The 15,066-nt window shown below is 40.4% G+C and overlaps 1 protein-coding gene across 8 annotated transcripts in view; it reads right to left on the bottom strand.

Moving 5' to 3' along the window:
* The window catches only part of LOC112558128 (adenomatous polyposis coli protein-like), a 40,413-nt gene that overhangs the window by 21,861 nt on the left and 3,486 nt on the right, over positions 1-15,066 (bottom strand). For 2 of the 8 annotated variants that reach the window (XM_025228345.1, XM_025228346.1), the window contains exon 2: positions 13,502-13,756. In XM_025228345.1, coding sequence (XP_025084130.1) covers positions 13,502-13,742 — 241 coding nt within the window. In that variant the 5' untranslated portion in view covers positions 13,743-13,756. The other 6 variants (XM_025228347.1, XM_025228349.1, XM_025228351.1 and 3 more) reach the window with 6 other exon arrangements.

The raw sequence follows: 15,066 nt of genomic DNA, 5'->3' as shown, positions 1-15,066 counted from the left end.
GAGCTGGTCTCTGTTGATAAATAACAAAGCTGCTTCAAAAACTATAACCTCAGCAACATATTTAACAATGGCATACACTTGGCTTCTGCTTTTACTGGTGCTCCACCAGACTTATTTTACCTGTAATCAGCTATTCTAGTAACCTTTTTAATGACTGCAAGATCTTTAAAAAAAAACAAAAAAACAAAAACAAAATACATTTAAGTGTTTTTTTGAAAAAATGTCTAGTTTTGGACCTTGGTTTTAAAGGTTAGAAAAGGAAGGGGACATGAGTGTATGACGCCTGACTCTGTCCAATATTACAGTAGTCCTGACCTATTGCTGTACCCAGTCTGGGGAAGTACCCACACAATCAATACAGATCTGTCTGCTACCAAACGCCCAGACCATGGCCTGCGGTACCGTTACTCCCAAGACTGGCGGTCATTACCAGCAGCCTGATGATACACTAAGCCGCTTGCTGAATGCTAGCTGTTAGCAAAAATTAGCAACATGTGAAAATCGCCAGATGCTGACTTCTACAGGAAAGTGTTTACTGTGGCCACATTTACAGCATCACATAAACGTATGATGGGACTGGAATAAAGAACTGAACTAGGAACGACTAACAATAGGAAAAAGCGACATTTTGCAAGGTCAGTGTCTTGTGGTCAAATATTTCTTATTTTAAATCCCAAGTGATTAACCCTAATTTTATTATAACAAACTTATTCAATATTTCATGCAAAGAAATTCTCACCTGTTGAAATCAACTCTTACAAGGAACTGTAGCTCAGATAAAGGAAAAACAGGTGTGACTCCCATTCTTCCCTATTTGCCATTTAAAAGTTGGGGTTGGGGGAGGTGTTGAATGATGAAAAAGATCTCTTTGTGTATTTGTTCGGAGCCTCCCTGACCGTCTGTTCGTTACTTTAATCGCTCTGATATTTGCTCTCAGAGACTCAGCCTTTCTACATTTACTTATCGGCAGGGTTTTTTTTTTTTTTTTTTGGGGGGGGGGGGTCGTAGGGGTGAGGGGAAGAAAGAGGTAGGCCGACAGTTTGCATGTGCGTATATTTGTGTGCCTGTAGCATACGGACGTCTTGGCATGTCCGATACTCTAAAGGTACAAGATAATATCCCGCCAACTGTTTCAAGTGCATCCGACTGTGCCTTAAGGTCCATAAAAAAAAAAAATCCCCCGTGTGGCATCTGCACCCAGTCCGGTGAGACAGTACACCAAGATCTCTTGTCTCCTCCGTGGATGCACATCAAAGTGCACGAACAGGACAAGAGGCAAGAGAATACACTGGTCTAACCTTGTCTGCAGTGATCAATATTTTACGCGCACACATGACAGCTATAAAAAAAAATAGGGTCTTCTTATACGCGCCCTCACACACACTCATCATAATAACACAAGCCAATGGCACAGCAGAGCGTGGAAGGGCCGATGCACATGCACATGTACATACACATGGTTACTTGCTCTCCTGCCGTTAGATTAGAGTCTACAGACAAAATGCCTTACCAACCTTTTAGCAAGTTGCCATCTGTTTCATCCTCCGCAACTTCGTCGCTATCATCTTCTCCCAGACCGAAACACACGATGTTGTCTTCTGAACCCGATTCTTCCTCTTGTCCCTCTTCCTCTTCTTCGTCCTCGGCTGTATCTCCCAGAGAATCGTCAGAGTGCCCACCCTCCGAAACGGCATCGCCCTTGTCTGCGAGGTCCAGCCACTTCCTCCACTGGGACATTATTTCCCACAATTTGCGTCAGGCGGCCCGCTCTACACTACCGGCCACTTCCAAGGGCGGCGACTCTTGGCTCGGGCTGCATGATCGGGTGGCCTGGCAGCAGCAGCGTATGCACGATCACACATCGCCGGCATCAACCAAAAGCTCGTCGTTTGCCAATGAAACAATGCCAGAAGTTACAAACAGCCTGTGAAAAAGGCGAGGGACGGCGTGCTGTTGCGGTACTGAGAAGACAGAAAAGGCCACTTGTCTGCAGGCTGGTCCACACTGCCCACAGTTCAGTAACAGCCTATTGATTGGTCTGCGGCGGACGCAGCGGTAGCGACGTGCTGGGCCGTAGCTGCTGCAATCAAAACGAAAGCCTTGCTTTCTTTCATCTGACCAAGCCAGCAGTGCCAGCGAGAGCTGCTACGAGAAAAACTAGGCTTTTCCCACGCCCGCCCTTTCAAAATCACAAGCCCCTTTTAATATTTTCCAATGCAAGTCAGCCAATCGCTCCTAGTACAGGTCCGCTGACCACATGGCTAGTACACGGTTCAACGACACTACAACCAATACAACCTAGCTCACGGCATCGAATGTACACAAAATCAAACCTGCTAAACGTAGAGCAAACGTCATTATATGTCATTATAGTATATTTGCCTCATGCATCGTTGTCCAGAGGCAAGATGTGGAAATCATGGACATTCATCTTATTTTCGTAGTTATAAAGCGGTGTCCAAACCCTGGCGGCGTAGTTATACAGCAACGGCAAAGATACAATTTTTTTTTTTTTTTTTTTTTTTGCGGTGGCAACACGCTTGTCCTTGATTTACCCATTTCGCCCCCCGGGTAACGAAGTATCCTCACTTCATACTTCGGTCCCATTAAGTTTGAGGAAAGTCTGGGAATACTGGAAAATGAATCCTTCTTCCTACAACCACAGGAGGCTGATACAGCAAACTGCCTTTCATTTCTAAGTTGCTGTAACGCCTTTTGTCTCTTGCATACGGGAGACTAAAACCTGAGGCCAGAAAACGGGTGCCCTGCTACCTAACAAAGACACTTGCTGTAACCAGAGACGTTATACCTCTCTGCTGTAACTGATGCACTTGGTGTTGAGTTTAAGCAGTTCACATATCGTGCAACGGGAGTACCCTCACTTCGGCAAAAGGTAAAGAAATGGTACATGCAAACGACCAGTCACTAAATCGGAAAGTAAACTTAATCACATCGGTGATTCCACAAAAATCGTCCTGCAGACCTTAGCAACAACTCCTCCCATGCGCGATAATACATTTATGCCACTGCACTGATGCATGAAAACAACTTTCTTAAAAACAAATTTGCCGACAGGGGAAAGGAAAAAGGAAGAGAAGACTATGGCATGATGACATGATGATGATCCCAAGTCAGTGAATCTTATTTTCACTCAAATATGAAAGCAGAATATGTGGATTCCCGCGGACCCACAACACACACTAAGCAGCAAAAGCATCAACACGGCCATCTTTCTAAAAGCCACGAACAGAAGAGTACTGCACCAGCTGACCTAGGACCCGCAGATCATAAACAATGCTGCCTGTCTGCCGTCCTTTCCACACCATGCGCCTCATGCGCTTCACAATCTACTGCTGGTTATAAATATAGAGTCCTCAAATGAGGTAGGTAATGGAGAAAAACGATGGGAGGGTAAGCCTGGGTGGATTAAAATCTAGCTATCAAGGCGGAGATTAAACTGAGGGTTGCTACCTCTCGTAATATTTGACCTGGCAGACAGCGGTCTTATACACTGGTGTTCAGGTCATAAAGCACGCTACCGCCTGTGTATGGCCAGGGCTTGTACTCTTAATGTGGTGTCGATAAGGTCGATTACGAGTTACTCACCTTGACACCAGCCCTTTGAGTTTACTCTTTCGGCCTTGAAGGAGTAAGAAGAAACTGATTGTACAGAGAGGAGGAAGGCGCTGCCCAGAGCTCTCCCAGCTTCTAGGCGGCACACTGCTGTACAGCACCAGCGCGGGGCAGCACGCCGGCTGACAACACGACGCTCTCAATGAAGCGCTGAGAGCTAGTGTGAGTCATCATCATTGCTTTATGCCTTCATTACTCCATTCACTGCACGAGTGAACAGCCTTCTACTGGCCAAAGTGCGGTCCACGATAAGGCGAGCGTGGCCTGGTGCCTATGGGTGACGGCTGCCGGTGGCAGCAGGTCGAGGCGCCGTGTCCGTCACCAATCACAATCTTCACACCCTGCGACCATCGATCGTTACCAGAATGGCGGCAGGCTTCAACCACAACAATTCTGCTATCGACTGTGTGGCATCTACCAGTGTCCTAAGACGCCTCTAGTCTATAGGTGTCTAGTACAGCCGAGTTTACCGGAACAAAACACAAGCTGTACACATCTGATGAAAAGCCTGCAAAATGAAGGCTGATGATTTATGGGAACACTTTCTTGCCTCCTTTCTTCTAGCTCCAGTTATGTCAGCAGCATGTAGAGGTAATCTTTCAAAACTGTCAAACAATATCATAATGAGATAATAGCTCCAAAATGTAAGCTATATTATATATCACCCATGTTAATCACAAACACTGCAGTTTTCAGAAAATGGTAGAACTTAGGAATCTGTTTAGGACTGGAGGGTAACCACAAACCTAGTTACCACTGTGAAATTTATTAACAATAGAGTTTTACAGTGCAGTTTCTCACTTTACAATAGGCGCAACAGTAGATGCTGCACAAAGTCAAATACGTGTAGGCTCCAAATAAACATATAATGCATACAAAGATCGAAACATTAACAAATATTGGACATTATAACATCATCAAAGTATATAACAAGATCTAGCGGTCATGCAAGGCAGAGAAATTAAATGCAATCCAAGAAATGCAAATTTTGAATGGGATTTCATGAGACAGCATTTGGAACTGTTACCTGTCACCATTATAAAACATGACAGGAATCTCAAGAAGCTGAATCTGTAAAAATTTCAAAGTTCTTTGGTGGTTCTGAAATGCCTTCTTAACAGGAAAGTGATATCAAAGCCTTGCCCTGAGGGCCTAGCCACTTGAAGTGAGGGAAGAGATGACAAAGCAGGGCAAAAGCTGAGCAGCCATACAGAACAGGAGAAACTAATTCCTGTTTCAGGCAGCTGATTGTCCTTCATCTTGTGGTATGGATAACCCTTTTGACTCAGTTGAATTTAAACTGCTTTCCCGTTCTCTCCAAGTCCTTTATGTGTGTATGGACTGGAATGGGTCTGTTTCATTCAAGAGCTTATAAGGATAAACATTTTCTGAGATCAGAAATGTCAATTGCAATAAAGACCAGCTGGATGTGGTGAAAAATTCTGATTTACATCAAAGAAGGATTTAAAGAACTAAATCTTGACCAACACTAGAATGACTCAATATTTTATGGGTTTTTTTTACTTTTTGGATAATGGAAAGTTGAGATCCTAGATATCTGACACATACAAAAAAAAAAAAGCCAACACACAGAATTTATTGCTTACCCTAATATCATAGCAGAAACCACAGTAAAGCAGGCATCTGATAAGTCAAAGAATGCACAGAATTGCACTATGGATGTACTGTTGAAATACAGCTTAATACTGCCATATGAGCACAGCTTACAGCTTGATAATGCAAAAAGAACCTCATTAACACCAATCTGTACTGTCCTGTTTCCAAAAATACATGACATATAAAAGGAAACTGCCCCAAGAAAGATATGGTTAGCTGCATAATGGGTAACTGTAGTTGTTCAGAGTGTGCATACACTAATGTATACTGACTCTTAATAAAATATCCTAGTGGTACTTCTTCCTTTGCCATAACAATTCATCTACTCGTAAACATAATCATCTTTAGGGGCCCATCACATAACTCTGTACAAACCTAAGTAAAATGTTTTATTTGGGGCCCATCACACAAACGTGAGCTGTACAGACCTATGAACAGTGTTCTATTTTTTTTTTTCAGTGCTGCAAGTCATTGACAAGTATTAATACTGTTAAGAATGGCTGCTCGGATGGTTGTTTTGACAAGAAACTACCTCGGGTCATTTTGCCATTTGAAAAGATGTGGTAATTGAGGTGGAAGAGGCTGAGGTATGCACAAAAGCCCATGACAATCAGTACAGTGTTCAGGTGAGAGAACATATATGGCCCACAATATGATATACTCATGAGCTTATGGGGCTGCCAAAAAGGTGAAATTAAAATGTCATACAAATTCATAATTAATCTGCATTTTTTTTAGGGCTGTTAAGTTTGGAACACAGCTGTCTTCACAAACCCTCTAAAACCTAAATTTATATTGCTCTTGAAAGATGCCACAGGAAAAACCAGATCTGTATACAGCAGCAGGAAATGAGGGGAGACATATTTGGATTTTCCAGACTTGCTCCTTAATGTTTATATCTTCCACCCTCTTACCTGCTTCATCTGCTTCTGGCTCATTGCCAACACTAGCCAAAATAAAACACCTTGAAATGATCCCATAAATGAGGCAGCACCACATATTTGGCCTAGTACTCTAATGTCTGTCACATAAGGCTCTTTCAGGAAAGTTTAAATTTGGCCCAGACTGGGTGAGGCAGATAACATTTTCCAGAGACCCTCATGTTTAGCTTATCTAAGCATCCAAGCCTTGCCATAAATATAAAAATAGCTGTTTTTTATATTACATTTACAATGTGTATAAAATCTTATTGCTTTTAAGTCCATTACATATATTAAATTGTATACAGCGGAAAAGGACACTTACACACTTCCATTTTAGTGCAATTTATCCTCACGTAGAATACAAGTGCAAATCACCTGGCACTTTATGTATATGGTATATATTTAATGTATTGAATATAATGTTTGTCCAAAAAATTTAAGTACCAAAAGAGTGCTACATATAATACTTAGATCTTAAGCTTTATCTAATAAAGCAAACCATATCCACAGGTATCCACTCCTGATCAATTTTAGATCACAAGAAAAATTACTTTCTGGCATCTAACATGTTTTATTAATGTGATATTACACAAACTATTAAATTTTCTGTCTAAACATCAACCTTATCTAACATACGAAAACTGCTGTCATACTTATGTAAGAACACCTCTCAGGGGTTGCTTTTTGTGGCATTCTATCTTTCATCTATAGATTTTCATCTAATTTTACCTATTAATAACAAATTGCACATTATGTTTGTAAATAATGTCTACTTGTGGCAAACATGGCACCTCATGGGGATTTTTATGAACTCAAATTTGCTTACTGCTTTTTGTTTCATGAAAATTTCACTTTTAAAAAACTTAAGATAGATATGCCATGCACTGTAAAAGTGATGGTCTCTCTTGATACGCTTCTCTTATGGCACTAGAACTTGCAACCTGTGGCACACTCATTTTGGAGAGATCCTGTCAATGTATTATTATCCTCCACAAGTAGAAGGAAGAACATTCAGCCATACTAGTCACTATGAATCAAACTGTGTGCCTTCCTCAATATCTCTACGCTGTTGGGATATCTGCAGAGCCCTAATTATTCTCAGCAGCGACACACAATTGATATATCTTATTACTGTGCTCTTAACTCTTCAAAACGGCAATCCTGTAAAGCAGGCTGACAATCGACTGACAAGAACTGCGGGTGACGAAGCTATAATCTAGATGCCAAGCCATCAAATAACAGCCAGCGCTGTAAACACATGCCGTATGTCCAGAAAGAACAGCGTGCCCGAGACGAGATTGGAACCCAGGATAGCCAATCCTCATTGCATTCGTGATAGACGATAACCAAGTGTCGATGAGGATGGAGAAAATGGTGAGCAACGGGGGTGTAGTTCTGATGAAGCTAAGAAGTAACTAAGAAATACGTTGCAGCGAAGATAAGAACAACGATTCTGAAACCCTCGGCAAAAACTCCCATCGTAAAAGAGATCGATGTAGCAATGCTCGTTTACTACCTCCTGCCCCAGTACCAGCTTGTTTTTCTCCCACCATTTCATATGTTGACGGTATCCAGGTCCGCCGATCCACAGCTTCCCAGGATGTCTGACCGTCGCTCATCGCCTTGCTTTGATAATCACTCGACTACAACTACGCTTCGTAAACCATCTAAATACAGAAAACAAAACAGCAAATTAATAATAGGCGAAAACCCTGTTATTCTTTCCCCCACATCTGCTTTCCTGACGAACGTCAGTAAGGCCGATCAACGGAGACTCAACTGCATTTCTATCATACCACTGCGAAACTACACTTTTTCTATAACCCATTCCCCGCTCGAAAACCTATTCATTTTGAGTATTAACGACTAGGACTGCAGCATGCAATCAATCGCATCACCACAAGACGTGCTCGCATCGCATATATCCAGGCACTTGCACATCAGCGACAGATACCTGCATCATCTCCCCGTATCCTGTCAGCAGGGAGAGGCACTGGCACACCTACCAAACTGAGGTTATTATCCTGTTGTGTGATACAGACCACTTCTGCCACTTAACTGCACGTTCAATTCTAGCACTTTCCGCATGCTAAAGCAATCCTGGCTGCAAACCGTGCCGTCTGCGAGTGCCGACACTACCACACCGTATCCGCAGAGGTATCCACTCTTGAACTGGACATACACAAGGTGGTGAGGGTATCCAGTCACTGGCTGACCTTGAACCAGAAGCTCTCTCCTGACGACATACACTTTGTGCGACGACCGTCTTTAGGACGCTTGTGTACTTGTGTTTTGCTGGCCCCCAACACCCCGCACACAATGACTGCCAGCTCACAGGTGCACAGCACGCGCCCTTCAGCCAGCGCGCACATATTCCATGATGCTCTCCGGGACTTGCGCCAGAAAAGGAATAGGGTTTGCAAGCAGCTGGTTGAATAACTTCCCTTTTGCCCCCTTCCACACCTTCTTACTCACTACCACATCGTCATCCCGCCGTACCGCTCGCCTACTCGCCCCCTCCTCTAAATCCTTGCATCCCTCCCTTGGTATCCTCCCGTCTTGTGGCCGGTCTTTGCCGAGCCCAGCAGCGGGCTGACAGAGAGCGAGAGTTCAGAGGGAAACAGGCTGTCTGCTTAGGTCGACGGTGTATGTGCAGCTGCACCCATTCGCTGAATCATGACTGTACACAGCCAACACTCTAGCAAACCGTCCCATCTCTTACCATTTTACATATGCAGAAAAATGAAGTATTTTTCGATCTATATTCATAAATAGCTAGGTGTGAGCTCTGACTGCTCAGCTGTTGAACAATATACATGGATTAAAAAGATGAATATTTTAGTGTTACTCACTGGTATGCCTTGTAAGTAAAACTATGGTTCTGAACTGCAATAATTTCTCTTGCTCGAAGAGATCTTTAAAAGAAATTGTAAAATAGTGTTTTCTAACTAGGTCAATCATACAAAATGTTAATTTTTTCAACAGTTTAAGTAACAAATTTATGAAGTTAGTAGATCTTAAAAAAGGGGTGTTGACGATTTTATACAAATTGCAGATTGATTACATCTACACAGATTTTGACAAGAACCAGTGTAAGATACATAATATACACTTTCCCTCATATGCACATGAATATATAGATATTTACACTCTATGTATAACCCATGATGCTGAAAATACCACAAACTTTCTTCGTGTGAAGGCTACAAAAGCAGTGGGAAAACACTTGAGAAGATAATCATGCCAACAGATATGTTGCATCAGGCATGGAACTGCAGCAGAGAACAGAATGTGTAACATAAACAGCCTCCAAAACTCACCTACTGGATGATCTCATCAATGAATGGTAGTTGCAGATCTATGATTTCCCTGTCAATGGGTTGAAAAGAGACTCACCAGAAAATGTAGTCCCCACAAATAACTCAGAGCTATGAAAGAACTATTGAGCAACAGCATTATGTTAGCTCAGAAGATATCATCACAAAACTATTTGCTTTTACATGCATTATCTCTACTTATAATGATTCCATTAAGTATCTAACTTTAAATTTAGGTAGACTGGATGTAGTTCATTCTAAAATACTTAACAGATACTAATTCTAAATATCTGAATAAATAACATTATTCCATTTCTTAAATGTAAACCATGTAAACAAGTCGTGGGGAGGGGGGAATTGGTGTTTTACACTGAGCCAACAACTATGGCTATATCGCAGCGAATCAGTCCTGTAAACAGATGCCAACATATAGAGAAACAATAGAGTGTTCAAGATGAGATCTGAACTCAGGACAGCCAATACTTGATATATTGATTACATGTGCTAAGGCAGTGGTTCTTAACCGGGGTTCGATCGAACCTTAGGGGTTCGGTGAGTTGGTCTCAGGCGTTCAGCGGAGCCTCCACTACGGAGGTCAAGACACACCCGCAATTCGTGATGACACTAAAGAAGGGTTCGGTGAATGTGCATATGAAACTTGTGAGTTCGGTACCTCAAACAAGGTTAAGAACCACTGTGCTAAGGGTTGCACCACCTGACTGGCTCTTCTATGTAAACAAGTGCTTAAAGCAGACAAAAATTTCTTCACAACCATGCCCAAACATTTATATATTTTTCAGTCATAGTTATAAAAGTCTGATGAGCATACTGAAAAGGACAGCAAGATTTTACTTCAGTCTCATGATTCAGTCTTGGGACCACTCTAATTGTTTAATCAAAACTAAGGTTAGTGTTTTACTGTATAACTATTTCATTCAAATGAAGTTCAGTCAATGTTTATTTTCTATCACATATTGCTATGAAGATTAGATTTACAAAAATACAGCCTTTTCTGCCCGCCCTATGCTCTTTGAGGAGTAACAAGGACTAAACTAAACAGCCCTTTCTCATATCTCACCATAATCCACAAACTTATGGTGAATGGTAAGACTAGCAACACAATGGGTTTATATTCTTAACTCTTTCTATTCAATTTGCACCTGCAAATGCGAACATCTTCATAGCTACAGCTCAACCGTGTACTGAATGAGTTAACAATGAAAGAGCAGAACTATGTATGCATGAATCTACACTTACTAAATCACCAAGGCATGCTTTTTTTAAAAAAGACAATATTCTAAAACTGCCATCTCAAAACAGCACTCAATATCTTTTTAAAATGTAGTTTTCAGTCATATTTTCTTCCTAGGTTATTTAGGAAAATCAAGTAATGCTGGTTCATCAGATTGTTATCTAAGTGATAGCTAACAGGCTGGCTAAAGTGTTTGCTAAGCACTTGTCGCATTTTCTTGCTCTTTTTTAAGGGAACTTCATTATGGTAAACGCAGACTGCTCTTTTTTATTCTGCCATCAGATAATGTTTGGATGAGCAAGAAAAACAGTAACACTTCAAAATCATTACTCAAATATAATAAGCTTAATATCTTTCTTATGTTTAGAATACACAACTGCTGTTGTGTTTGCGACACAAGCATCCATATTCAAACTATTGAGCAAGTGGGTCATGCTTTCAACTAATGAAGACATAGCAATCACGCCACAATGCTACAATTTTTTAAGTACATAACTGATTTATAGCCATGGAAAGGTATCTTTTTATGTTAGAATATAAGAACAATAATTTAATCTAGGTTCATTTCAGTTACCTAGGATAAGTACTTTTCCATAAATAATATGTTCTTCACTACATTTTACATATTTTTGTCAAATGTGAAGTTACACTCTTCAACAAAGTGTTGATATAATTCACATCCACTGATACAGATGAATGTATCAAGCTATATAAAAATGTTAAAAATAGTGATGTGTGAATTTTTCTGTGAAATCTGTAGGATCAAAAGAATTGTTGCTGGGGCATGCTGCCAAAAGCAGCAGTGCTGCACCCGGCTGCTCAGTCTGCAGATGGTAACTGGCAAATTACCAAGCTTTCCACTTTCTTCATCTTTCAGCTCGCACTACATGCGGATTTTTCTTCTCTCCCCCATCCAGACCCTCTTGTAAACAATACAAGCTATAGTTTGTTGTACCACAACTGCATCCCTTTTGTTGTTCAGAAAGTTTAAATAAGGCATGAATGAAAATGTGCAACACATAATATACACACAAGCAAACACAAACATAAAAATGGGCATCAAATGGAGCCAAGATGTCTACCAACAAAATGAAAATGGTCTTTCTCAGACCATCCACAATCTTAATGTTGTCATCAATGCATCACTGCTCATGAATCTCACAAGAATGCAGTCTCCAGGTCTATATTTTACATGTGTTCTGCCAGATCTTCTTGTTCCTAATCACCACCAGAGGAGCATTGGGCCACAACTACACCATATCATCGGACCCGGTTCTGGGCGTCCCTTTCCAGTGGGGACCATGTCAAGCCAGCTGCCTCGGCCTTGCTGTGGACCGATCTCCTCCATGTCTGTCTGGGTCTCCAAACCCTGCACCTCCCCTGTGGGTTCCAGCCCATAGCTTGTCTTGTTAAATTGTCGGCCGGCTTTCGCAAGGTGTGACTGATCCAGCCCCGTTTCCGCTTCTTGATGTCTTGGCTGGCAGGTTTTTTGTTGGTTCTCTCCCACAGGTCTGTATTGGAGATCTTCTTGGGCCATCTGATGCTGAGGATGTGGTGCAGACATCTGTTGATGAATGTCTGAATCTTGTTGGTGATGGTGTTTGTCACACGCCATGTCTCAGATCCATATAGAAGGACTGAATTTACAATTGCGGGATCAGCCACATCCAATACTTTCATTCAGTTTCCACCACAAAAAAGATTATCTCCATGATTGTGTTATGCTAGATAACTGCTACAAACCATCCACTCCTCAAACTCCCTCACTGCCTACTGGAAAAACTTCAGAGGGCTCAGAATAAAGTTGCTGGTATTCTCTTCCACAGGAGAAAAATATTACACCCCTCAAACACATGCTACACCAGCTACCAGCACAAGCTTGCATTTATTCTAAGATTGCTTTACTATGCTACGGATGTCGTTATGGCCTGGCTCCCAGCATACCTGTTGGAGCAACTGATGCCCTTCCATCCAAGTTGGTGTCTATGATTTGCTTGTACTGACCTCCTCACTGTGTCATACATCACACAAGAAATTCACCAAATGCTCTCCCTTCTCTAGCTCTACTGTTTGGAATTTTCTGGCCCTTCCTATGTGAGTAGTATCTATATCCAAAGACTGCAAGTCTAGCCTCAAAACCCATCTCTTTAAGAAATAGCTTCCATAATCCAGCACACTCTTGAACTCGGTGTACAATTATCCATCCACTTCATTCTCATTTTCCGCTGCTTCTATTTCTTCATTTTATGATTAACAGGCAGTTTGTATGTTTTTATGCATAGCACACTTATCTCGCCTTCACAAAGGAAAATAAACCATACAAATTCTTCATAATAATAATAATGGTATAGTAACAATAGCAAAAATGTTTACAATAGCAGTAATGTTTGCACAAATATTGTGTCACTCCCATTGATGAGAATTATGTTACTGTGTCCCATCTCTCAAAAATTTTATGCATAAAGCTGGCAAGCCACAGCTGTTCTTTTTACCTACATCTGTGTCCTTAAACATAATGAAAGTAGAAAACCAAGAATGTGCTTAAAGTATAAATGCCTACTGTAGCTGTGTACACTTGTGTGGCTTCTTCATTCTGGTGAGTTACTGAAGTTCTTGCTGAGTTGAGAGGTAATCGGATTTCATTAATAAAATCAATTTGCAAACAATACTTTTAAAAGCAAAAAACAAAACAATAAACATTATGGCAAAATAGCTTGCACACAATCATATTATTCATGCATAAATAAACACAATCTTACCCTGGTGTAATGTGTCGCCCATCTCTCCAGAATTTTCTGTGCTCCAGGAACACTCAGAACTGCCATTTTTTCCATTCATAGTTAGCTGAATGTGAGACAGCACATCTTTCATGTTTGATGCTTCATTTTCAAGTTTGGTTAAATGACTGGAGTTGTCCTGAAGCTCCCGTCTCAGATGAGAATTTTCGGACTTGAGTGACTCAACTTGTTTCAGCAGATGGTTAAAAGAAGGAAGGGCCATCCTAAACCATCATTCTGCAGCAAACGACATGTTCTAAACTTTATGCAACATAAAATTCAGTTACTTAGCATCAACTACAAATACTAATATATTAAAAAGTAATCTATGCAAAGGTGAAGCACTGCATTATAACTTATACAAGGCCATTGGTATGAATTACTGATCTAGGTTCATTTCATGATTTCAGTCTTCTAGGACTTTTAGATCAACCCAGCCCAAGATTTTCCAAAACTTGGCTTTTGTACACATTTCTTTGAGCCTAGCAAGTTCTTAGGAATTTTCAAAATAATGATGATTTGTTTACATACTAAATTGTTCTTTCACAAGAAAACAATAAAAGTGAAAGGATTAGTAGCTGTTTTGAATCAGTACAAATTTATTAGTCATTCACTAAGTCATAGTCATCACCACCTACATTACAAAACAGGTCAGCTTTGACAGGATATCATCTATGAACAAGTTTTCTTTAATGGCATTTCTTATCATTCACTTTTCAATGGGCTTCTTAAAAGAAAAAGTCACAGCAATTTGTAAGATATCATGGTTGTCTAATAAAATCATAGAAAAATAACAGAGGTGGAAAGAAAGAAAGACAGTAATGTCTTTTATCATATTTATCACATTTTATTGTTAGATAAGATAGTGAAAAGCGTTTACTGTCAATCTCTCAGTCCACAAAAAATCACGAAGGCTTTAAGATAGAGGCTAAAAAGTAGAATAAAAGATAATGTAAAGTATTCATAGCAAGATACTATATACCCACTACAGGCCTGACACTTTATGAAAGTGGACGGACTACTGCCTCATCTGCTGAAATGGCTTTGATAAAAGGACAGAGAAAATGAAGTGGGGTCTATTTCTTCTTCCTGCACAGCCTATTTTCATTATCAAAACAAATTAAATTTGATGGCACTGGCATGTGGATGATTTTATTTTATTTTTATTTTATGAATAATGGCTAGATGATGACAGTTAGTTTAACAGAAATGGAGAGAGAAAGGAATTCAAACTCTCCTAAGAGGTTTAAAATAATCTTTAAATTTGCCATTGTATTGTACTGATAAAAGAGCATGTACTTACATCTAGGAAAACAGACCAAAGCAGCACATTTACATATTTTGCAGTGAAATAAGGATTTAAAAAAAAAGACAAAAAAAAAATGTGTAATATAAATGGTGAAAATTACTTAGGTATAATAAGCATAGCTATTGCCTTAACACAGTTGTATTGCACAATGGTTGAATTAAATGCTGTAAATACTAAACTTTGGAGCAATATCAATATTCTAATATTAGCCCTCACAAATAAACATATGGTGCATAAT

The sequence above is a fragment of the Pomacea canaliculata genome, linkage group LG2 (genome assembly GCF_003073045.1).
Source record: "Pomacea canaliculata isolate SZHN2017 linkage group LG2, ASM307304v1, whole genome shotgun sequence".
NCBI lineage: Eukaryota > Metazoa > Mollusca > Gastropoda > Architaenioglossa > Ampullariidae > Pomacea > Pomacea canaliculata.
This window is presented reverse-complemented; position numbering and strand designations above follow the sequence as displayed.